The following is a 26,726-nucleotide window of genomic DNA, read 5'->3' as shown; positions in this document are numbered from 1 at the left end:
GACATAAGTTGATTAGTATAATTCAAAATTTCTTGACTTATTTAAATGTATTGTAACTTACATGTCTCCTCGCAAGTACATCCTTCAAATGCAAATGCTTCGGCTGGCCTATGCTCTCCCACTGTAGCATCCTAGGGAACTTGAATCCACAGGGCTTGGCGTGTTCCTTCTGTAAATCAAGAATCATCTCGTACGCCCAATATTGCAAGGCTGGTGGATACCCCTTGCAAGTGTACTTTGCCTCCACCTTAAAACCCTTAGAAGACTCCACCTTAGTGATCTTCTTCGCCTTCTTACCTGGTATTGTACCACCAATCACTTTCATATCTCTATTGAATTGTTTCACAGTTGTATCGAATGAAAGGGATCCCCATGGATACTTCTCAAAATAATCTAAATCCTCGACCATCGACAATGAATCTCGCCAAATAGCATTGTCGTTCTCAGCGCCCAATAGTATCCCCTCCACAAAGTAAACCAAACCGAGCTTGTACAAATCATCAGGTACATCGCACATACTAAAAGCTCGTTCCAAGATACTGAACCGAATGTCTTTTTTGGGTTCCACACTGAAATATGTATCAACTAGGCGGGAGGAAGTAATGTGAGGTTCAATGTCAACGGCAAGTGGTGGACAGGAGCAGCTCAGGCTGGTGATAATGGCAAACTCGTGCACCCCAAACTTACATAAGTTTGGGCCCATCAAGAAGTGCACCTCATCGCCACGCGGAGACTTGACCTTTCGCAAAAGTAGTGTGTGAACCAATGCCCCAGAGAACGAAAAGGGAGGGGCTGTGAAGAATGGTCCAAAAACAGACTCATTCACCCTCCCCAATAATCCATGCTCCTCAAATCTTTTCTTCGATTTTGTTAACCTCCCGGAACCCCTATAGGTCATACGACCGACATAATGATCCTCCATAGGGATCTCAAGTGGTGGGATACGTTTGGGTGGCATCTGCAAAATATCCACACAAAAAAAAAGAATTAGTTGAATTTATAAAAAATACTCAATCTATTGTTGTCATCGAAATGGGATCGATGTACCATCGAAATAGCATCGATGGAGCATGGAATCGATGCCATATATGTTCAGCATCAATATGGCATCGATGTGGCATCGATAAACCATCGTTTGCCATCGATTATGCATCAGTATCGACATGGCATCGATGTAGCATCGATATACCATCGATGGCCTTTCGATGGTACATCGATGCAGCCTTTCGAGTCCACATCGATGCTCTATCGATGCTATGTCGATGCTGATGCAAACATCTAATTGAGATGTTATTTTCGATGGTGTATCGATGTCGAATCGATGCCATATATGTTCAGCATCGATATGGACTCGATGTGGCATCGATTATACTTCAGTATCGATTATGCATCGATGTGGTATCGATAAACCATCAATTATGAAAGAATCGACATGGCATCGATATACCATCGATGGAGAATCGATGGAGCATCGATTACTCACTGTATGCCATCGATGGAGCATCGATGGAGTATCGATGGAGCATCGATGTGGAATCGAAAGAACATCGACCCACAAAATTTTTGCAGAATTTGCAGAATGCACATAGAATCAAACCCATTTTACGCTACATTTTTTGCAAAATAAAGATTAACAATCAAACCCATTTCATCGATTTATACATTACGATTCAATTTTTTTTTTTTAAAAACACATGAAAACCGAATGTCTTACCTTACCGTGGCCGGAGATGGAGAAGACGGTGGCAACGGCGACTGTGGGGAGAGAGAGAGCTTCGCCTGAGATGGTGAGAATGTGACCCGAGAGAAAATAATGAGATAGAAATGAAAGAGTTTGGCTGGAAAGAGGGAAGAATTTGGTTTGGCTAGGAAGAGGAAAGAGTTTGGTTTGGCTGGGAAGAGAGAAGGTGAGGGGTCTCGATTGATATGGGTATTTTTGTCCAAAATTTTAAAATGCCATATATATGAGAGATTATTTTATGGTGACATTTAAAAAAAATTAAGTATGTTATTACACATACTGTCTAAAATTTCCCTTGCCAAATTAATACATAATATTTTCAGTTTTATAGACTTAAATATACCAGCTTCCTTCATTAAATACATATGATTGATTGAGTTGCATATGTCACTCTTCTATTATTCGTCCACCTCATAATTTAAAAAAATATTCTTAATTAATTTTAAAATAATAATCTTTTTTCTTTCGGTCTATCTCTCTCCTTCTCTTTTTCTCCCTCACCTTGTTCTTGATACTAACAAAATTCTCAAATAAACATGTTCTTGATTTCTTCGTCTTCATTGCCCAAATAACACATGTTCTTGATTTCTTCATCTTCATTGCCCAATTTTAAAGAATAACGCATTCAACATCAATCAAACCTAAATGAGATTACAAAAATAAAATCATACAATGAACAAAATCATTTTAAACTCAAGAACGATTTAGAAAACCAAACTCAATATCTAATTTTACCCATAAACTCATAACACAAAACTCAAACCCAAATACAACACAATTAAATTTTAAATTCAAGAACTCAAGAAATGTGAAATCAAGAACTCACAAACAAAATCAAGATGCCAATTTGAAGCCAACATGAACTCAAAACTCAGATCTTGTAGTCAAGAACTCAAGAACTGAGATCTAAAGCCAAGAACCCAAATCTAAAAAATGAAGAAGCAAAAAAAATAGCAGTTGTCGACATATGAGTTCTCTACGCCCAAAGCCCTCCGTCCATCGTCGATCTTCTCACCTGCAGTCCTCCATATTCCTGTTCAATTCCGGAGACCTCCATTGCGGGCGACCTTCAAGGTGGTGTTCGATCTGTAGAAGAAGAAAGGGGGAGTGGATAGGGGCTTTAAATTTGCAGAAGAAAAATGGGGAGTACCTAGGGGCTTTAGATTTGCAGAAGAAGTAGGGGGAGTTCCTAGGGGTTTCGATCTGCAGAAGAAGAAGGGGATGAGCTCAAATCTGAAGAAGAAGAAGAAGAAGAAGAAGTGTCGGGTAGAAAAGAAGAAGATGAGAAAAGAAAAAAAAAAGTAGAAAGAAAAAAGATAAAAGATAAAAAATTGATTTTTTTTAAAATTAATTATATTATTTTATTTTTTATTATTTAAATTTTATTTTTAATTATTTTTCTTTTTTTTTAAATTCAATTAATAATATTTTTTAAATTATAAATCGGACGAATAATAGAGTGACACGTGGCAACTCAAACAATCCTATGCGTATTTAATAGAGTTGGTAGCAACAAAACTGTTAAAAACGTAACGTTGGGAATTTTTGTTAAAAAAAAATGGGTCTTACTCTCGCCGTTAATACCTCTCCCTCACCCTCTTGATTCAAGGTATCCTTTAACATCTTTCAAATAATTTACTTGAAAAGATTTTTCATCAATTTTGTATATATTACAATTGATTATATAAATATATATTTAATATTTATATTATTTAATCTATTTTAATATGCATCTATATGTATAGTTTTAATTTGTTTATATTAGATATAGATATTTATATATTTATATACATACATCGATAATCTATATATATATATGGAAGACTTCTCAATAGTTACTAACTATAAATGGGTACTAATAATTATGATGATGTGGTAATATAGTGACTTAGTATAGCAAGTCACTAACAGGTAAATATTTTTTTCTACATTTCGAATTTAGTTTTTTTTTTTTTTTGTCATAATTAATGTTGTTTCTAACCAATAAAAGACACTAGCTATATTTAGAAATTGACATGCATTTGAAAAATGAAAAGTTTATAATATTATATTTTCATGATAAATACACATTTTTCATTAAGTAACTATTCCAAAAAAAATTTAAAATCAAAATTTATTTTTAGAAATATTAATTAACAACTATAAATGTGGACCATTGATCTTAATCCAATGGTTAATATTAAAATAATCATTCATTGGTAGTAACCATTAAAAGTGCACTCATATATGTATTTATAGTTTAGAGATTTGTGTATTGAGTGAAACAAAAAAATATAATGGATACAAGTGTTCATGTTTCAACAGCGGAGGCGCCTCCAGCAACGAGAACCTTGACGAAGAATTCGATGAAGTAGAAGACTGTCGGCCTCTAGCACCAAAGCCCACCTCTCATCCCTCATTGACACTTAGTTGCGTTTTTCTTTTTGCATCTTTTGTCGTTTTTATTAGATTTTTTCAACAAAACATATTTTGTTTTGTTACATGAGATAAAGCTACATGTTGTCTTGATTATATATTGTTAGAAATAATAAAGTAGAAAAATAAATCAAAGTCGAGGCACGTGAAACACGCTTTCTTTAAAGCAGATTTGACCTCTCTACCTGAACAGTGCTAGAAGATTCACGAGCAACAACTTTCCAGGATTCAACAGCTATCAAGCAGGATGAAAGCACCACTGCGTCTGCTTAGACGAACTCGAAACAAACCTTCCATCTATCACCAAAAATACTACATAGACTGAAAAGAGAAAGAGACTACGGTGCTCTTTGGTAAGACTTAAAAAAATAGTTTTTTATTTAATTAATTAAAAATTTGATAATTAAACATAAAACAGTGTTTGGTAATTCTATTTTTATTTATTATTTTTTAAAAAATTTAATTAAAATTCATTAAATTTTGAAAATAAAATTTTTTCACTTTCAAATTTTTTTTAAACCGTTTTTGACTTTTTGTTTCTTATCTTTTTCAAATCAACACATTATTTTATATTGTTAAACAAAAAATAATAATAAAAGTTATCAAAAAAATTTATTATTTTTTGTTTTTAAAAACAAAAAACAAAATAGTTACCAAACATATTTTTATTTTTTTAAAATAAAGAAACAAAAATAAAAATAATATTTCTATTTTTGTGTTTAAAAAATTCAAAAACAAAAACTTTACCAAACACAATCTAAGTATGTGATCCTATGTATCTGTGTATCCTAAAATGAGAGGAGAAGTCTCCTTTTATAGGTGTGCATCCTAAAATTCAGCAAGAGTCTTTTATTTAGCTCATGTACAGCTGGCGAGTAAATAAGTGTAATAGATGATCCATAAATCCGTATTTTCTCCACAAAGGCAGCACGGTTCCCCAAGTCAATAACACGAGCTGGGGAATGCAAAGCAATAAGCACGAGCTTGTAATGATTATAAGGCATAACATCCGTGACACGAGCTCACGGTGCATTCAGCTTGGGGTATGCTAGAGACCTGACGTATCCTTGGATCCTTAGAAACTCGGATACATTATATAAACGTGCATGGTCAGACATGGCATGTCCGCGGATCCCTGAAAACCCGGATACGTTATATAGACGTGCATGGTCAGACAGGGCATGTCCGATGATCCCTGAGGATCCAAGATCAGTTTTACCTAATGATCTGACCATGCCTTAGGATGAATTGTAATATTTATAATTAGTGTGGTACAGATAACACTGGGGGTTAAGTCACGTGATGCCCCCAAGGCCTATCCAAAGATTTTCTCTATAAATACTAAGATCTTGGATTGGGAAAGAATAATTTTTCTGTAATGCAAAAACTCTGTCAAAATTGAGAGAGAAAAACAATGATAATATAGCCTCGTGGACTAGGTGGATTTTAACCACTGAACCACGTAAAAAGACGAGTGTTCTTGAGAATCAGTTTCTTAATACGGTTCATTATTAAGCACTAATTCATCCCAAATATATTCTTAATTCACTGTTGGCGAAGAACCGTGTCAACAGTTTTGTGCTTTCATTGAGAGGAAAAAGATTAGTGCTTTTATAAAAATCCAACTCAAAGTTCATCATGGTGGTCACTTGCTCGAGGCACGACAATGAGATGGAACAGCCTGGTGGGCAGGAGGCCCACCATACCGCTATCTCCGATAAGCATGTCCCGGAAGTTCAACAACGAACGGGAAAACAACTAATGGGTCATGGCGATACCGAAAGTTCAGCGTCACTGCCTCTGAATCCAAACCCCGATTACTTGACCACCGTAGAGATTGAGAACATGCAGTTAAGAAGTCATCTGGCCCAAGCAAACAAGAAAATCGAGGAGGTTTTGGCTCGATTACCCCCTCTTGCAACCGACATTAATGTCGGAAAGAGGCAACGTGGGTCTCGTAAGACCCACAGGAATGATCGGTCCAAACCAAATCGGTTAGATAGAATTGCCACTCCAAGTTCTGTGCCCACAGCGAGAAATCGCCTAAATGCTCAACCTGGTGGTCCTCCCAGGGATCTTCGGCAAGACAGCCAATCGGTTAGAACCTCGACCCCAAGCTCAATACCATCGTCGAATGTGCCTGGGAATATTCACGGCAATTCGCGGGGAAGGGCTAGAGAAAACCCGCAAAGGCAACATATTTCCTCTAACCCCCCTGCCTCACGATCAGATCGCCAAACGCAAAGAGCTAGAAGCGGGGGAGTAGAACGATCGCGGGAAAATTTAATCTGCTCTGATGGGACGAGAACCACCTCGCCAATCAGACATCACCTGTCACCTATAAGACATCCAACGCCACTCCATTCTGCACGGAATGTTCTTGCCTATGGGGACAACAGGAGAAGTCCTCCTCCAGCTACCACTGCCCATGTCCCCCGGACGCGCGAAAATGTCCCTGATCCTCAGCCTCAACCTCAAGCACTGATTTTCGCTAACAAGAGTTACTGGACTGAGGACCGGCGAAGTGGTAGGTCTGGTATAGATTTGAGAAATCATCTGAGTTCGACTCAGAGCCCTCGAGTCGATCCACAGACCGATCTGCGAGATCGCCTAAACTCACAGGGGAGAAATTCGGCCCACGATGGAGTCAGTTACATTCATCAAGAGGGAGGTCCTTCCGAAGTACGCGATAACGGGAATGTCCCACCAAACCAAGCTCGAGCTTGGAGGGACAATAACCCGCTGAACGCGTACAAAAGGATGGGAGTTGTTGAAAAACCCCATAACAACCAAACAACCAAGGACCAAACCCTCGAAAGGTTAGCCCAGATGGAGGAACTGGTTAAAAGACTCCTATCCGGAAAGGAGAAGGACGAGTACAATTCAGGGGATGAGCTCGAGTTGTTTGACCCGAGCATAGCGGCGACGGCATACTCGCCAGGTTTCAGGATGCCCTATTTATCAAAATTTGACGGAGATGGGGATCCGTCCGACCACTTAGGGATGTTCAACACCCTAATGATGGCCCACAACATTGGGCCTGAACTAAGGTGCCTGATATTCCCCTCGACTCTGATCGGGCCGGCTAGACAATGGTTCAAACAATACAAAAAACACTCTATCACCTCGTGGAAGAGTTTCTCCGCTGATTTCAAGAGAGCTTTCCGGGCTTCTCAGGTGGCTCGTATCAAGGCGGACTCCCTCGCAAATGTAAAGCAGCAGCCCGAAGAATCTCTGAAAGCATATCTGAGTAGGTTTGCCAACGTTGTTGCACGAGCTAGAGACACTGATGAAAGTTCTAAGCTCATGGCGATAAGAACAGGAATTCTTGTTGGAGGCGACCTATGGCAAGAACTACAAAGAAAGGGAGTCAACACTGTGGATGAGTTCCTGAACCGGGCTCAAAGGTGGATTAACCTGTAAAAGGCACGAGCTTCAGTTGCTGGAACCAGTTAAGTCCCTGTTCAACCCGTTGGAGCAACAACAAATGTGGCCGGGGCTACAACTCTGGCCGTTGCTCAGAATAACCAAAGGGGTATTAAGAGAAAGGGAAATGGCTCGGGCAATCGGAGCGGGTTAAAGAAAAACAAACCCGTGGAGAGGTTTAAACCAGTCTATGCTACTTACACCGACCTCACTAATACTAGAGAGCACATCTTCTTGGAAAATTATGGTCGCCTTCCATGGAAAAATCCCGAGCCGCTAAAGGATCAAAGGGCGAAGAGAGATCCCTCAAAATTATGCCAGTTCCATAATGACATCGGTCATAACACTGATGACTGCAGACAACTGAAAGATGAGATTGAGACTTTCATCAGTGCGGGACCTTTGGCCCAGTACGCCCGGAATCGGGTAACCCCCAGGCAGCCCGCTGTACAAAACACTCCAGCGACCCCAGAGGCTCTAATAAGCCAAAATGGAGCTCAGATGAACCAAGAAGATCCTCCTCTGATAACGGGAGGAGATATAATCACCATTTCTGGAGGTCCTCACCTGGCAGGCACGAGCAGGGGTGCCTAGAAGAGGTATATCAACGAGCTAAAATCCCACAACGGAGTGGAATTTGTTCTGGAGCTGCGATCGTCAAAGCTTCAGCGATTGGAAAAGCAACCAATCACTTTTACCGGGGAAGACGCCAGTCATGTCCAATTCCCGCATAACGACCCTCTGGCCGTAACGGTTCAACTCGCCAATCGAAGAGTTAGGAGGACACTAGTAGATAACGGAAGTTCTATGAATCTACTTTTTAGGTCCACCTTAGAAAAAATGGGGATATTATGTAACAGACCTGAAGGCAACTTCCCTGATTCTATATGGATTCTATGGTGAGGGGTCAACAGCCATCGGGACAGTCGAGTTAGTGGTAACACTGGGTGAAGGACCACAGACTGTCTCTAAACTCCTGGAGTTTGTAGTCATTGATTGTCCGACAGCCTATAATGCGATCTTGGGCCGACCTACGTTGATGGTGTTTGAAGTCATAACCTCTATCCGCCACCTAGCAATCAAATTCCCCTCCTCTGTGGGAATATGCATTGTAAAAGGCGATTAGTTCGCTGCCAGGGAATGCTATAGCATTTCCATTAAGAGAAAATCACAACCCGGGCAGCAAACAATGGCCTTACATGGCAGAGGCGAGGAGTCCCAGGAAGTAGAAGCTGCTTCTAGAATGGAAGAACCTCAGGGAGCCAAGGATAAAGGTATCGCCCCAAGTGATGATATTGATCCGTGAGTGGGCGAGGATAGATCTGAGCTCTAAGCTATTGAAGAGCTCAAGGAGGTAAATATCGATCCCAAAGACGCTTTGAGAGTTGTTAAGATTGGGAAAAATCTTGACGATGAGAGGAAAACGGAGCTGATAAAATTTTTACAAGGGAATCTAGACGTTTCGCCTGGTCCCATGAAGACATGTTGGGAATAAGCCAGAGTGTGATCATGCACACCCTAAACTTGGATAAAAGCGTACCTGCGAAATCCCAAAAACAGAGACGTTTGGGAACAACAGAAGCTGAGGCCTTGGAAGAACAAGTAGCTCGGCTATTAAAGTGCGAGTTTATTCGTGAAGCAAAATATCTGATCTGGGTCGCAAATCCTGTCCTGGTCTCGAAGCCAAATGAAAAGTGGCAGATTTGCATCGATTTCTCCGACCTGAACAAAGCTTGTCCTAAGGATTGCTTTCTATTGCCGAGAATTGATCAGTTGGTAGATGCCACTGCGGGGCACGAATTCATGTCCTTCATGGATGCGTATTCTGGATATAACCAAATTGCGATGAATCTTGCAGACCAGGAGCACACTAGCTTTATGACTCCAACAAATGTATACTGTTATAAAGTTATGCCCTTCGGACTAAAGAATGCCGAGGCTACCTACCAGCGGCTAGTTAAAAGAATGTTCGTTGGCCAGATCGGAAAAAACAAGTGTATGTCGATGATATGCTAGTCAAATCCAAGACTGCTGATAACCATGTATCCGACCTAAATGAATGTTTTGATATCTTGAGGAAATATAACATGAGGTTGAATCCCCAGAAGTGTACTTTCGGAGTGTCGTCAGGAAAGTTTCTGGGATTCATAGTCAATACAAGGGGGATAGAGGTAGATCCATATTAAATCAAGTCACTATTAGAAATACCTTCGCCCAGCTCACGTAAAAAGGTCCAGAGCCTAACTAGAAGGGTGGCAGCCCTTAATCGGTTCATTTCAAAATCCATTGACAAATGCTTGCCATTCTATAACTTGCTCCAAGGGAATAAGAAATTTGAATAGACTGAGGAATGCAAATAGGCATTTCTCGATCTAAAAATGCATTTGGCCGAGCCCCCAGTATTGGCTAAGCCAGTGGTAGGAGAGCCCCTATTCCTTTATTTGGCTGTGACAAAAAATGCAGCCAGCGCCATGTTGGTTCGGGAAAAAGACCGAGTTCAAAAACCGGTATATTATATAAGCAAAAGACTTCTCGGAGCTAAATCACGGTACCCCCTGATGGAAAAGATGGCGTTCTGCCTGATATTAGCCTCCAGGAAACTTAGGCCGTATTTCTAGTCCCATACAATCCACGTCATGACCGACCAACCTTTGCGGCAGGTATTACAAAAACATGAAGCGTCGGGATGTCTCTTAAAATGGGCGATCGAAATCATCCAGTTCGAAATAATGTACGTACCATGGACCTCGATTAAAGGCCAGGCCCTTGCTGATTTCATGGCTGAGTGCACCGGATTCCAAGTAAAGTCTTTGAAAGAACCGGTGCAGCAGTTGTGGAGAATCTTCGTGGATGGCGGAGTGGGGATCATCTTGATCTCTCTGGAGGGGCACCGATTCCATTCGGCGCTACGATTCAGATTTGAAGCATCAAACAACGAAGCCGAGTACGAGGCTCTGTTAGCCGGGCTTAGAGTGGCAAAGGAATTAAAGGCCAATGTCGTCTAGTGTTATAGCGATTCCTAGCTCGTGGTCAATCAAGTGTTAGGGGAATACCAAGCACGGGGTTCCAAGATGGCGGCTTACCTAGCCAAGGTGAAGAAAGAGCTATCAGAATTTGAGTATGGCACTGTCGAACAGATCCCTCGTGAGCAGAACGCTAATGCAGACGCTTTCGCGAGGCTCGCCACCTCAAAGGAAGCTGAGACTTTGAACGTAGTACCAGTGGAATTCTTGGAAAGCCCAAGCGTGGCAGGAAACACGATGGAGGTCGAGATGATCGACATTAGGCCGACTTGGATGACCCCCTTAGTGGAGTATCTTACGACAGGAAAGCTACCCGAAGAGAGAAAGGACGCGAGAAGGATACTTTATCAAGCCCCAAGATATGTAATTGTGGATGGAATGTTCTACCGACATGGCCATTCTTTACCCTTTCTACGGTGTGTTCTGTCAGAGGAGGCCAAAACCACTCTGCAGGAGGTGCATGAAGGGTTCTGCGGGGATCATGCTGTGGGGCGAAACCTCGCCTTAAAAATATTCAGGCAGGGTTATTTTTGGCCCACTTTAACAAAGGATTCCATCTCTCATGTTAAGAAATGCAATAAATGCCAACGCTTCACCATAGTCGCGCGAGCAGCACCGGTCGAACTAACGATGATTTCATCCCCATGGTCGTTTGCAATATGGGGGATTGATTTAATATGAGCCCTACCTATGGGAAAGGGAGGAGTTCGTTATGCAGTGGTGGCCATTGATTATTTCACGATGTGGATAAAGGCTGAGCCTCTGGCAACCATCACCTCAAAAAGAGTCCTCGACTTTGTGACTAAGAGCATTGTGTGCCAGTTTGGGCTTCCCAAGAATATTGTGTCAGATAATGGAACTCAGTTCGACAGTGATCTGTTCACTGAGTTCTGTGAAAAGCACGGCATAGTTAAAAGTTTCTCTTCGGTTGCGTACCCACAGGCCAATGGGCAGGTCGATGCCGTGAATAAGACCCTCAAGGCAAGTCTTAAGAAAAGGTTAGACGAGGCCAAGGGAGTCTGGCCTGAGCAGCTCGCGCAGGTACTATGGGCGTACCGAACCTCCCACCGGACCTCCACGGGACACACCTCTTTCTCCCTGACTTGCGGAAGTGAGGCCGTCCTTCCCGTCAAAACAAAAGTAACTACACATAGGCTCCAGACATTCAGCTAGGAGCGGAATGATGAGTTGCTCAATGCGTCTCTCAACCTAATTGATGAGAAACAAGAGGATTCACAACTACAGCTTGTGCATTACCAACAAAAATCACTCGTTATTTTAATTCCAAGGTCAAAAGGCGTAGTTTTGGTTTGGGCGACCTAGTCCTTCGAAGGGTCTTTTCGGCAAACAAGGACCCTAAAGATGGTGCTTTAGGTCCGAACTGGGAAGGGCCCTATCAGATAATGGAAATCATGCGTGAAGGAACTTTCAAATTAGCTTGACTTAGTGGAGAAACAGTCCCACGGACCTGGAATGCCATGCACCTGAAGAAGTATTATCAATGATGATACCATTATTATATTTTAATATAATGTTTGATTGATTAAATAAGTGTTACAAAAAGTGATTATTTAATCTAGTGAGGGAATGTTATATTATTTCATATAATATAATATTAGATTAAATAATGTGACAAAATATGATTTGTCACACCTTGTAACATATTATTGAGAGTCACAAAATTGGACACATGTGTGTGCCCAAATGTGACATATTTTGGAGTTACAAATTTGTAACTCACAAATATTACCCAATAATGTGTGTATTATATGTTACATATTTGAGATTGGATTTCATAAAGCCATAATGAAATATGGCTGTTGGAGACATGTTTTTAACCCCAATAATGTGTTTTGGGAGTTACAAAATCATTTGGGAGGGTTTGGAACCGTTTGGAAAAACAGCACATTTTCAAGTGCTGAAAATAGGCTGTGGCCGCGGCCACTGAATGATGGTGGCCGCGGCCTGGGGGACAGAAAGCAGTGGCCAATGTCCTTGGGCGCGGCCACAGGTGCATTTTAGGCCAATTTTTTAGTTTTTTCCAAATGTGTTGAACGGTTCCAAAAACCCAGATAACTCCCAAATCTCAATTTTAATTCCATATTAATCCAATTAAACATTGGTAACAGCCATGGGGGTTGGTGGAATTTGAAATTCAAAGGGTATCTCAAACTCTATAAATAGGAGTCTAATGCTCACTTGTAAGACACCATTTTTCACCCACAAAGCACTTGGCTGAAAAATACACCTTAAGACTTGATTATTCCAGAGAGCTATTTCCTTGAGAGATACCTTAGTGCTTAAAGAATAGGGGGAAATAAGCTTTTGGACAAATTTTTTGAACCTTGTTCAAGTTGGTGATCCCCATTACTCTACACTTTGGTTGAGTGTGAGTTTGTGTTTTTCATTCAGTTGTTCTTCTTGTATTATTATTGTTTTGAGTTTGTAATCCTCTTCTTCTATTTCTATTTACATATTTATTGGTATCTCTTGTTTTAGAGTTTTAGTTCTAATAATTCTCTTCTTTCTCTCTTTTCTACAATTTACTTGTATTGTAAGTCATTGAGTGGTAAACTTATTTATCTATCATCTTGTCCATTGTATTCTTTGCATAAAGTTGTATTTTGGCTTCTCCACTTTTCATTGAGCAATAAAATATATTCTCTAACAATAGTCTAACAATCAAAAGCTTAGTTTCTCTTTGTTTCAATGGAAGGGGAGACCATCAAGATCATGAACTAAGACCTAGTGAGGTTGGATAGGTTTGATGGATCCAATTTCACTAGGTGGCAAGATAAGGTGAAATTCCTTTTGACAACACTCAAGATAGCCTACATCCTTGAGTCATCCTTGGCACCTCTAGCCGAGCCATCCGACAAAGACACTCCCGAGGAGGTGGAGAAAAGAAGGAAGAGAGAAGAGGACAACCTTCTTTGTAGGGGTCATATCCTTAATGCCCTATCCGATAGGCTATATGACCTCTATACCAATACCAAATCCGCGAAGGAGATTTGGGATGCCTTGGAGAGTAAGTACAAGGCTGAGGAAGAAGGTACAAGAAAGTTCTTAATTTCTCAATATTTTGAATTTTCTTTCATTGATGGGAAAACTCTTTTACCTCAAATTCATGAGTTACAAGTGATTGTGAACAAGTTGAAAGTGCTCAAGATTGAGCTTCCCGAGGCCTTCCAAGTTGGTGCAATAGTGGAAAAGTTGCCACCAACTTGGAGGAGCTATAGGAAAAGAATCCTCCATAAGAATGAGGATTACACTTTGGAAGAGATCCAAAAACACATTAGAATTGAAGAGGAATCGAGAATAAGAGACAAGGGTGTGAATGAATCTAAAGATGAGACTTCCAAGGCCAATGCGGTTTCACACAAGCATCCAAAGGGCAACAACAAAAAGGGTAGTGGGAACCCTTTAGGTCCAAAGAAAGATCATGGACAATTCAAAGACGTGAGAGGTCATTGTTTTGTTTATGGAAAACCCGGGCATTATGCTAGAGTATGTAGGTACCGAAAGGACCCACATGAGAATGAGGTAAATGCTATAGAAAAGGAAGAAGAGATCCTAGCATGATTACCATGTTTATGTACCTTGTTGGGAAAATTGATAATTTGTAATAAAGCTTGTACTCTTGAAAGCTATCAATAAAATTAAAGTATTATTCTATGATAATTCTTTATTTTGCTATGAGACAATTGTGTGAGACATTAACAAAGTTTCAAAATGAACTTGTTAAAATAATAGGTAAGTGTGTAGACCTATTATTTCATAATGTGATTATTTGTTTGAGAAATTCTCACATTACACTTGTGTTCACATTTTATTTTGTGAAATATATAAAAGAAAGCAACCGAGTGAAAGTTACTTTCAAATAAGTGTGCCTTGCTTTAGCAAGTAAATGAATCAAGATAAACATTGAGGTTTTTTATCTTGATCTATTGAGTGTTTATCATGAAGCTTAAGGACTCATGATGAACTTTGAGAATCATAGGTCTAGATTTATCTTGGAGGATAAATGACTTATTAGAAATGAAGAGATTTCTATTTTAAAGTGATATTTTATTGTCACTATGTGAGAAATGTGGGGGTGATGCTCCAAAGTTAATCAATTTATTTTGTTGTTAATTAATTGATTAATTTGGTCATTCTATCAAATAGGTGATTTGGAATTCCACATTGGCTATATATGTATAAAATGGATAAATCTAGACATGCTTGGTGTCTAAAGTTACTGTTTGTAATATTTTGATTCAAGAAGGAATCAATTTAAAACATAAAGGAGAATTTTAGAAACAAAGAGATTTCTAGAATTAATATTCAAATGTTTATCTTGGATATTAAACTATAAAATAGTGGGGGTGTTGACTATGGTCAAAATCACTATTTTAAAGGGGTAACTATTTTAATCAAACTATGGCTAGCAACAAAGTTTGAATAAAATAACTAGAGTGTCTAAGTATGCATACATGAGAAAAGAAATGATTCAAATGAAATCATTTCTACATCTCAAGGGGTGGGACTTAGACTCCCTAAAGAGATTCACGGTTGATGGTAACCTATCTTAATACTAGTCACTAAACTAGTATTAGGTTCAATAGGTAATAACAAGTCAATCAAGTGAATAGCAGTAGTACTCAAATTTTGTCCCATCTAAGATAAGAGTACTAGTGTGTTACCAAAATGAGGGTTAAAACCGAAAGGTTTTTAATAGAACTTAGTCTTGAGAAGACAAGTATTTTAGGGTAACAAAATACTGTAAGAGTTCTACCTATATAGACCTAGGGGTGGTGCCGCCCCTCATGAGAATTGGGAGTCATTCTCAAGAAAAGTCTATGAATGGAATGTGCACATGGCCATTAACGGTGCAAAACCGAGACATTAAGGTCTCAAGTGAACACAGCAAAGGTGTGTGTGTTATCACCGGTTTGTTATCAAGGGATAGTGGTTCAATGCTTCGACAACCAAAATTTCAACAAACTTTGTGATAATTAAACTAAGGTAAAATTTAAGTCGAAAGACATTTTACTTTATGCACCAAAGCAAAGGTTTCAATAGAGAGTGATTATTTAATCAAGTGGCGGAATATTATGTTTTAATATAATGTTTGATTGATTAAATAAGTGTTACAAAAAGTGATTATTTAATCTAGTGGGGGAATGTTATATTATTTCATATAATATAATATTAGATTAAATAATGTGACAAAATATGATTTGTCACACAAATGTGATTTGTCACACCTTGTAACATATTATTGAGAGTCACAAAATTGGACACATGTGTGTGCCCAAATGTGACATATTTTGGAGTTACAAATTTGTAACTCACAAATATTACCCAATAATGTGTGTATTATATGTTACATATTTGAGATTGGATTTCATAAAGCCATAATGAAATATGGCTGTTGGAGACATGTTTTTAACCCCAATAATGTGTTTTGGGAGTTACAAAATCATTTGGGAGGGTTTGGAACCGTTTGGAAAAACAGCACATTTTCAAGTGCTGAAAATGGGTTGTGGCCACGGCCACTGAATGATGGTGGCCACGGCCTGGGGGACAGAAAGCAGTGGCCGCGGCCACTGATGTCCCTGGTCGCGGCCACAGGTGCATTTCAAACCAATTTTTCAGTTTTTTCCAAATGTGTTGAACGATTCCAAAAACCCAGATAACTCCCAAATCTCAATTTTAATTCCATATTAATCTAATTAAACATTGGTAACAGCCATGGGGGTTGGTGGAATTTGAAATCCAAAGGGTATCTCAAACTCTATAAATAGGAGCCTAATGCTCACTTGTAAGACACCATTTTTCATCCACAAAGCACTTGGCTGAAAAATACACCTTAAGGCTTGATTATTCCAGAGAGTTATTTCCTTGAGAGATCCCTTAGTACTTAGAGAATAGGGGGAAATAAGCTTTTGGACAAAGTTTTTGAACCTTGTTCAAGTTGGTGATCTCCATTACTCTACACTTTGGTTGAGTGTGAGTTTGTGTTTTTCATTGATCTTTTCATTCAGTTTTTCTTCTTGTATTATTATTGTTTTGAGTTTGTAATCATCTTCTTCTATTTCTATTTACATATTTATTGGTATCTCTTGTTTTAGAGTTTTAGTTCTAATAATTCTCTTCTTTCTCTCTTTTCTACAATTTACTTGTATTGTTGGTCATTGAGTTGTAAACCTATTTATCTATCATCTTGTCCATTGTATTCTTTACATAGAGTTGTATTTTGGCTTCTCCACTTTTCATTGAGCAATAAAATATATTCTCTAACAATAGTCTAACAACCATACATCTATGTAAAGCTTAGTTATAAAAGCCATTTGATTAAGAAATTAAGGGATCGTTATGTATTTCTTGTCTTTCATATAGTTTATTTATATATTAGTTTGTGTGATAACATTTGTCCAAGTAACCGAGAAAGTTCACATTCTGGTTACTTGGGGGGCATATAACCTGAGATAGATCAGAACATTTGAAACACTTAAAATCCTGGATATAACCAGGTACAAAACTATCCTGGATACAACTAGGTCCAAAACTTAGAAGTTAGTGAAATTGATTAACAGATGTTTTTTTTTTTAAGAAAACACAAGGTGTCAATAAACCTAGCACAAACTAAGTTTTAAATCATTTAAAACCCTGGATACAACCAGGACCAAAACTTAGAAGTTAGCAAAATTGAAAATTTGATAGCTTCCCTAGAAATATTTAAACCTAACGTGAACTAAGTTTGAAATATTTAAAATCTCGGATATAACTGGGTCCAAGGCCTGATACTTAACAGGTATGATATAAATCAACACATTAATTTTGGATATAACCAAATTCAAAATATCTATCCCGATCTAAAAATCGATTCCTAAGATTTTGAGTGTGCAAGTCTAGAAAAGCATAAACATGAGAGACAATCAAGGAAAAGACAAATAGATCAAAAGTTAGATATGTGAATTAAAAGCAAATTGTCTCGAGGAAAAATAACCTCAAACTATACCAAATGGCGAATGTTTGCAAAAAGAAAAAGAAAAGAAGGGAAAACGTCATCAAGCCCCTCCAGGGCGCTCTGAGGATGTAACCTCTTCATTCTCCTGCTCGCCCGCAGTGGAACTTCTCGAGGTATGGATCCCACACTTCAGGAGCCAGGAAGGAGAATTTACCATCCTGGTTGAAGGCCCAACAATGATACAGCATGCTCTCCATGGAAGACAGGGAGGCCACTTTCTCCTTTTTAACAGCAACCTCGGCCTCCAGCTGCTTGGCTTTGGCCTCAGCGACCTCGACTTGAAGAGCGACCAAGGCAACCTTTGTAGCCTGCTCGCTTTCTTGAGACGATGCAAGGGCAGCCTTGGCATCGAGCTCGCCTTTTTGAGCAGCTGCAAGGGCAGCTTTGGTAGCAGTTAGGGCGGTCTGAGCAACCTGGAGCTCAGCTTGAAGCTCCTCATTCCTAGCCTTGACCTGGGTAATACTGCGGTGCTGAGCTAGGACCGACTGCAAAAAATAAGGAAACAAGTTAGACGCATACTGGGGTGGCACGCAGCTCCGTTCCCCTTCGAACAGAGGGCGAGCAATTAGGACGCCGGACCCGACCTCTATGTTGTGGCTCAGCATTATTTTATTGACCCTTCCTTGGGTCGTGATCTTGGAGACAATTGTCTCTACCTCGAAGAACGCATTAGGATCAACCACGATCTCCCTCTCCACCACGGGGCCAAAATGAGGAATAGGATATTCAAAGGCGATCTCTTTTCCCTTGTTAGTTTGTTGAGACAAGGGACCGACTGCATTCTTCTTGGGTGCCATTAGATTGCCTAGCGAACAAGAACGACGAGTCACTTAATAGGTGACCTAATATTTTATAAAGATAAAGGCAAAGGAGCACGAAGGGAAATAATGCTTTTGATGTCCGAGCTGAGTTAATCTCAGCCCGTTGCGTGATGCCACGCGCTACCCTACGCTACACGCTTCGGTATCCCCAACAAATCCCTGGTGTTTAGGGATCCGTATGTCAGAAAAACCCAGCCACTAAAACAACAATTATAACATTCAAATATAATAGAATTATACTTTTATTTAAAACCAATAAAATTTATTTACATACTTTTAGACATCAATCCTAACTTTTACTATTGAATATTTTGTTATCATATTGTTTTAGAAAATATGCGAAGATGGGGGAAGCAACAAAGAATGAATTTCATGCATATTCCCTTCCACCCTGTAGACATCACTGATATGATATATATATATATATATATATATATTAATCTTTATTTTTTTAAAATATATTGGAAGAAAAGAGGGTTCGAAGTTCGAACTGATACCTCTACTTTGAAAGGAGGATATAATGTCTACTAGACTATATGTCTATTTATGATCAAGTATCAATCTTAATTAAATTGGTAATTTTTAAATTTTATATTATATTAGTTTATAGGGCATAACATCACATATAACACTTCCTAACCATGCTCACAAAATTATATAATAATTAAAATTAAACTCTTAACACCTGGTGGCCAATCTAAAAAGTTTACTACGGTGTAAATCTCCCAGTCTTTCAGGCAATAAACCCTAGACTAACCTCAGTCGTCATCCTCTCGACACGTGTCAGTTGCGACAGCCTCGCTAAGAATTCGTCTTATTTAAAACCCCGTCTCCAAGAAACAATTCCACTCATCCAATCCTCTCTCTTTCCGTAATGCACAACTCTAGAGAGAGAAAGGGAAATCACTGTAGAAAGTAGAGATGATCAGGAAGAAGAACGACGACGACGACGAACGTTCCGGTTCGAAGTTTGAAGCGCGCGAGATTAAGGTGGCCGAAAGCTTGATACTCCTTCACAAAGGAAGAATGCTGTACGAAATTGAAGATCGTTTACGACTCAAGTGGGGATCCAAGAGGAGGAGATCTGTACTCAACGACAAAGACTCGTCTCCTTCGGCCATTCCGGTGGGCTCGCAGACGTTGAAGCTCGTTACTTGTGATGTGGGGCCTAGTTCAACCGAGCCCGCGGTTAAAGAACCTCGCATCACTGCCAAGTATGAGAACTCAAGTCCTGCTTCGCCGCTTTCTTTTCCGCCGAGCGAATCAGAGGAGAAGCCTAATTTCTTGAAAAGAAAGCGCCCTGGAAGGGTATACATACAATCTCTTTATCTTCTAATTTGATTTCATTTAGTTTTCTCTCTCTCTTTTTCTTTTTGTTTAAATTATTTGGGCTGCACTGACATCTTAATTAATCTCTGTTCTTGATTATGCAGAACAAAGAACAGTTGTCGAAGCTCATAAACGAGTTTACAGAGGGCAAAGAACTGTTGACTAAAGTGAGTGGTTTTTTCTCTTTTTTTTTTTTTTAATTTTGTAGTAATTAGTTTATTGTTTTCTAAAAAAACCCTTATCTTCTTGTTTTTCTATTTTTAATTAAGATTCTAAAAAAATATATTCTAAACAGGAGCATAGGACTGTGACTACATATTACGACAACCTGAAAGCGTTGAATTCTGATTTAAAGGCAAAGATTGAGGAGGTACTCTCACAATTTCCTTAATTTTCTCTCTCTCTCTCTCTTTATTTTTATTTTTAAAAAAGAATTGATATATATATAAATATGTCTATATTACAGATTAATGCAGGAAGTAAAATAAGAACACCAAAATTGGGAATTGGTGAAAGCTCGAATGCTGCGATGGAATCTTGCCAAATCCAGTCTTGTCCCAGTCAACGGCTTGATCATCCGCCGTTGATCACCATCGATCGTAGGGCTCAAGAAAGAGGGAACAACTACCAAATTCCTGATCTGAACGTGTCAGTACCAGAGGAGGAGTGCTGTTGGTCGGAATATCATCCACCGTTCGATGTATCCGTGGCTGATGTGAAGAAGGTGCAAATGGCTGCTGAGGCTAGAAAAAAAAGGCTTAACATCTGCAGGGTCAAGAGTCGGGTTTCTTCTGCCAACAAGCTGCGTTATCCCTGTACCTGATTGTCTTCTATTCTTTCTAACCATTATTCTTATTTAGATAAGATATTTTTTTCCTACAGTAACAATTAGGACTCATTTTCTTTTAAAGTAGGAGGAATTTTATTCAGGGCATTGTATCTAATTGGGTTTCTGAAAATTGTAAATTTGATGGAAACTCTATAACCAGATTTTGGTCAGTTCTATAGGATTAATTGAGCTGGGCTGTTGGTATTCTTTTTGAGTAATTTGACTCAATATAATGAGTTTTGTCTTTTAATCAATTTGAAACTATTCATTCGAATTCGGTATGTTACTTTGCAAAAAAGTACATCTTAGTCAATTACCTACTTGAAAGTCGGGGACAGCAGTGACCAGTGGCCGAAACATACTAATACTATGGGTCACGGGCCACATCCATTAGTAGGCTAAGTTTAACCACTTGAAAGTCCAATTAGCAACACTCTTTTAGATATTAGAACACAAGGTATAAATGATGAAATCTACATTTAACACCTATATTACAATGGGAATTTTTAAAAAATATGGCTTTTATACTATTAATGTGCAAAAATATGGGAGTTATACTTCTTTTGTATAGAAAATTTATTAAAGAAAAAGTCAAAATATGGGAAACACAATTAGTAGCTAACTAAAATATGGAAATGTCACATTTTTTTTATCATAGTTATGTTTTCTTTGATTTTGAAGATAATTTTATTTTTATTTTTTTCCATCATTTTTTTATTATTTTTTCTTTTTTTTTCCTTGTTTTTTCTTCCATTTTTTCCTTTTTCTTTTTTTTTCTACCAATTTTTTCCTTTATTTTTTTTCTTTCTATTTTTTCATTCTTCTTTTTTTTTTTTAATTTTTATTCATTTATCTATTTTTTTCTTTTATTTGTATTGTTTTGTTTTTTTTTTCATATATTTTCAGTTTTTTTTTTCATTTTATTTTTTTCTTCATTTTTGTATTTATTATTTTCTCTTTCTATTTTTTTTCTTTTTTCACACATATGGGCTTTTTTTTTTCTTCTTCCATTTTTTTCTACCAATTTTTTCATTCATATTTTTTTTCTTTTCATTTTTCTATTATTTTTCTTCTTCTTCTTTTCATTCTTATTTATTCATCTATTTTTTTTTCATCCATCATTTCTTTTATTTTTTTTCATTTTTGTACTTATTCTTTTCTCATTCTATTTCTTTTTTTTCACACATATATTTTAACATTACATAATTATTCTACTATTTTTTTATTTATTATTGTTAACCGAGTTTTTCGGCAACTATCTTAAAAAAAGATATTTACTGATTATAATAAAGAGAATAGAGGATCGACACAAGATTTTTACGTGGTTGGGGCATTAACTAGCCTTAGTCCACGAGTCTGTATTAGAGCTAGAATAAGCTTTTACAATGGAGTTGTTTAACTGTATTTGAGCAGAGTTTCTGCCTTCTCCCCCCTTTCTACGGTGCATTACAACTTATATTTATAGAATGAGGGGGACATCAGGTTTGGGTCGTGCCTGACCCGGGCCCATTTGGAATATGTGTACAGGGGGCCTTCCTAGTAGAGGCCCGAGCTAAAAAGATATATAGTACATCAAACCCAAACCAGCTCAGGCCCAATTAATTACCCTGAGATGCAAGCATTCTCCCGACAAAACGGCACTTTGGCTCTGACCACTTCGAATCACGAGGCAGATTCAGGGGACAAGACCGGTTAGAGTACTTGGCTGCGCAGTCCTGACACGCCAGCAGACAATCCCAAGGAGACCCTTTCTGCAGGTGAAAAGTGGGGGGACAAGACCCACGCGAAATGAGGCGGCTTCAGTGTCCTGGACGCCTGGCCCATAGCCTGGGGATGAAGCGGTCCAGGTTCGTTTACCTTGGGCCCGCTGCGTTTACTTCGGGCCCGGACCATTCTGGGCCCGGGAGCGGGACGCGATGGCCGCGATGGTCCGGGGCACTCCGGACAGTGCCGGGACCGTTCGAGCCGAATCATGAACCCGGAGGTACTTCCCGGACCCTTCTACACAGGCCCAGTCCGTAGTCCGCGGATTGGGCCCAAATACCGAACCGGCCCCTCTGACCGTGGGCCGGGGCGAGGGCCCAAAACCCTGAGAGGAAATGGGGATAACAATTATCTTTTATTATTGTAATTTTTTTATAGCTTTTTCCACTATATGTAAAAAAAATTCAAATCAATTTTTTCAACATTTTATTTTTACTATAACACTTATAGGAATACCGAAATTTGGAAAGAAAACTAATAAAAATATGAAAACGTGAATGAGTAACTGGTTACCTTCACATTCTTTGTGTGTATATTTCTGATGGTAACTGGTTGCTTTCACGTTCTGGTGTGTATATTTATGGTTTCTTTATGGTAACTAGTTACTTATGATACTAAAATCATAGTTACTTATTCTTCCTTTTTTAATGAAGTGTTCTTCCATTTTTTTTCCTTCAAATTTGATGTTTCTTTTCATATTTAATATGAGTAACTCGTCACCCCTCTTAGGTAATTGGTTACCCCTCTTATGGCAGAAAGTTACTCATCTCAGGATAACTGGTTACCCCTCCGGGTGCATGTTATTTAACCTAGCTCTAGAATTTTTTTTAAGATCAATCAAGTAACTGGTTATCCTACCCAGGATTTGAAAAAAAAATATACAATCTTAAAAAAACATGTTTATAATAAATAAATAATAATTTTAAAAACAATTCATATTACAAAAAAAGAATTTGCAAAACAACCAAAGAAAAATTTTGTATAAAATTAATAATATAAAAAACAAATAACCTAAAAAAATAATAGTCAAATTACAAACATAGCCTTCCAAATTTGATTAAGAGTAAAACTATGACATAAACCAACTTTTATACAAAAATATGGGAAAATAAACCCATAAAAGTGAAAATTCTTAAAAAAACCCATAGATTAACTTTTTTTTTAAAAAAGTCATATTTTTGCACACTCTATTAAAAATCTCATATAACATGTAATTTCCTCTATTAGAAAAGGGTTTTCCACGATTTTTTTTTATTCTTCTAATGTATAGTTCTTCTTGAATTTTTTATCTATCTTTTTTTTTTTGTGTGATGAATTGATAATAAATAAGTGCTCTCAAAGCTAAATTGATGAAACAATAGTTTTATTTTGGCTCTTTTCTAGGTAGGGTAGTCCTCCCAGATGGGATCACATGACGTAGACACTCATGTCATTTAATCAAAAACAATAAACAGGCATAGAAATTTGTAGGATTTTTAAAATTTAAATGTGCAAATATTTGGATTTTTGTGTGCAAAATGATTTTTTTTTTAAAATTACTACCTTATTGATTCATGATTTCAAAAATCTACCCAATCGTCTGATAGTCGAATCAGCCAATTAAATAACAAGAAGTTTATTTATATGTAACATAAAAATGTGAACATCTTTTTATAAAATATGAGCAACGATATATGCACATGTATTAAAATAAATTATATACTTACATAATAGTTTTCTCAATTAATTATATTTACTCGTAATAAGATCCACTATTTTAAATAATATTTTAGTTCCAATGGTGTTGTTTGGTAACTCTATTTTTATTTTTTTAAATTTTAAACAAAATTTATTAAATTTTGAAAATAGAAATTTTTCACTTTCAAAATTTTTTTAAACAGTTTTCATTTTTTATCTCTCTTCTTCAAATTAACACATCACATTGTTAAACAAAAAATAAAAATAAAAGTTATCAAACACGTTTATTATTTTTTGTTTTTAAAAACAAAAAACATAAATAGTTACCAAACATATTTTTATTTTTTAAAAATAAAAAAACAAAAATAAAATACTATTTCTATTTTTGTGTTTAAAAAATTTAAAAACAAAAATTTTACCAAACGGACTCGTACACATGTGGACATATCATAAAAATACAATACACAAAAGCTATGTCAGGTTGAGTTTCAAACTTAACCCTGTTTCTATTTCCATGACAAAATTAGAAATTAATGACAACCTTGAAATCTCCATTATACATCGACTATTTTCCTATTAATGTTATCTCTATTTCTTCTTCATGTTACTCCATTGTTGCCGAATTATAAAACAAGATTTTTTTTACACTGTTATTTTATTAAATTGGAGAGAAAATTTATGCTAACTTAAATATCAAAAGTTATTTTTACATGTATGAGAAGATATTTTATTCTTTATTCAATAAAAAACATATTAAATAAGGTAGATACTCGTTTGGTAGCCTGTATTTTGATCTAGTACAACTTAGATACTCTCTATTATGAATAATTATAATCGAGTACCATCTAATTGTAAAATCAATCAAAAACGGTACCCTTTGCTTGAATTTGAACATAATTTTTTTCATAATATCTTAATTACCCTCAGTTATAAATCCTTAACTAATTAGAATATAGGGAATATGCGCATTTAGTATCCTACATTTTTTGTACCCTCTATTATGAATAATTATCATTTGGTACCCTGTAATTATAAAATCAGTAATAAAAAATAGTACCGTAGACACAAATTTACTCAACATTTTTTTTATAATACCCAAATTACTCTCAATACAATTTTTTTTTCTTATTCATACTTTCAAACAATGAATGAAATCATATATAGAATTCAAATCAAAATGCATAATATTCATATTCCAATTTTATACACAAAATCATACATAATCTGAAATATCAAATCTGAAAGTACCAAAAATATCTATGGCTAAACGTGTAGCGAACTTGACCTTGTGGACTCTGTGGGTTTTAAAAGGTGTTCTTGATTTTTTGTATGGTTGAAGTAATATTTCTTTTTCTGTCTACTTTTCGTACGATTTTTTTTACTAATTTTACAATTATGAGGTACCAGAAAATAATTATTTGAATAGATGGTACTAAAGTTATACTCGGACAAAACATAGGGTACTAAATACACATATTCTTATTTAAAGAAGAAAAAAAAGTAATTCAGGTTAAGCAATGGTAAATTTGTCATTTTAAAAAATTATTGATCAAATTTGTGTATAGAGTATCATTTTTTACTAATTTTACATATACAGAGTACTAGATGATAATTATTTATAATAGATGGTACTAAAGTTATATTAGGCCAAAATACTGGATAACAAATGGGCATATTCCCATTAAATAATTGATAAAGTCAATAAAAAATATAAGTGATAATAACTCTTCCAACTTTGGAAGGCTCATCATATACATCTCTTATAAGGTCAAGTCCAACACTGCAAAAGGCCAAAATAGTGTTCATTTCACACCTTATATCAATCCAACCAAACGACATTTTCTCCCTCATTGGTGATGAGCTATCATATTTGGTGGGACACTCTAGCGGCAAATTTTGTTTTGTTTTTTTTTTTTTTTTTTACTTTTTAAATTTTAATATTAATATATTTTAAATATATATAATAATGACTATAATTTAATAAAATAATATAATAATGTTGTAAATATTGTGTTATGTAATTTTTTGTGTTGTAAGAGTACTCCCAATGAATGAGCTAAAATATGTTATTATTTATAATATAGAGAAAAAATAGTTAAGTAGTCTTCCAATGGATGATGTAAAGTTATATTTTTTTACCTAAATGAATAGTATTTCTCTATATGTAGTGAAATACTATTCATCAAGCTATAAATATTTTATTTTTATTTTTATAAACTTTTGTATATATATGAGTGTGAAACTATTATATTTAATTATTTTATTTCTTAAAATGAATAAAATATTTTTTAAAAATATAATATATAAATGATGTAGAGAAAAAAATAAAGAAGTAGATGCATGATATAATGTAAAAGTTTTGAGGTAAATTATAAAAATGTATGTTTTGGTAATATATTTTGTAATACACTTTCTCTATAATATTTAGCTAAAACTCATAAAAGCATCTTCCATCAGCTCATTTATACATATATTTATAATAGCTATACACAAACTTCAATTAATTCATATCTCCATTAACATAACATTCACATATCATTTATATAATATTTTAATATTATTATTTTTCTTTATAAGTTTTCTCTCTCCCATTTAGTATATATATTTATTATTTCTTTTTTTTCAATTATTTTATTTTACTTTAATTAATAAAATATGTTTAAAGATATAATATTTAAATGATGTA

General features: G+C 36.6%; 1 protein-coding gene across 1 annotated transcript; it reads left to right on the top strand.

The window, feature by feature from the left end:
- The first annotated feature begins 19,284 nt into the window (after positions 1–19,284).
- Positions 19,285–20,853, top strand: LOC133804132 (uncharacterized). The gene is made up of 4 exons (XM_062242290.1): positions 19,285–19,749; positions 19,875–19,937; positions 20,066–20,140; positions 20,237–20,853. The coding sequence occupies exons 1-4, from the start codon at positions 19,363–19,365 to the stop codon at positions 20,591–20,593; spliced, it is 882 nt and encodes a 293-aa protein (XP_062098274.1). The 5' UTR covers positions 19,285–19,362; the 3' UTR covers positions 20,594–20,853.
- Positions 20,854–26,726: the final 5,873 nt, after the last annotated feature.

This window comes from Humulus lupulus, chromosome X (genome assembly GCF_963169125.1).
Source record: "Humulus lupulus chromosome X, drHumLupu1.1, whole genome shotgun sequence".
NCBI lineage: Eukaryota > Viridiplantae > Streptophyta > Magnoliopsida > Rosales > Cannabaceae > Humulus > Humulus lupulus.
The sequence above is the reverse complement of the archived record's forward strand: the minus strand, read 5'-3'. Positions and strand labels throughout refer to the sequence as shown.

Coding starts and splice junctions, on each gene's coding strand:
- LOC133804132 (XM_062242290.1), top strand. CDS start 19,363: ATGATCAGGAAGAAGAACGACGACGACGACGAACGTTCCGGTTCGAAG. Junction 19,750..19,874: donor AAAGAAAGCGCCCTGGAAGG/GTATACATACAA, acceptor TTGATTATGCAG/AACAAAGAACAGTTGTCGAA. Junction 19,938..20,065: donor GCAAAGAACTGTTGACTAAA/GTGAGTGGTTTT, acceptor TATTCTAAACAG/GAGCATAGGACTGTGACTAC.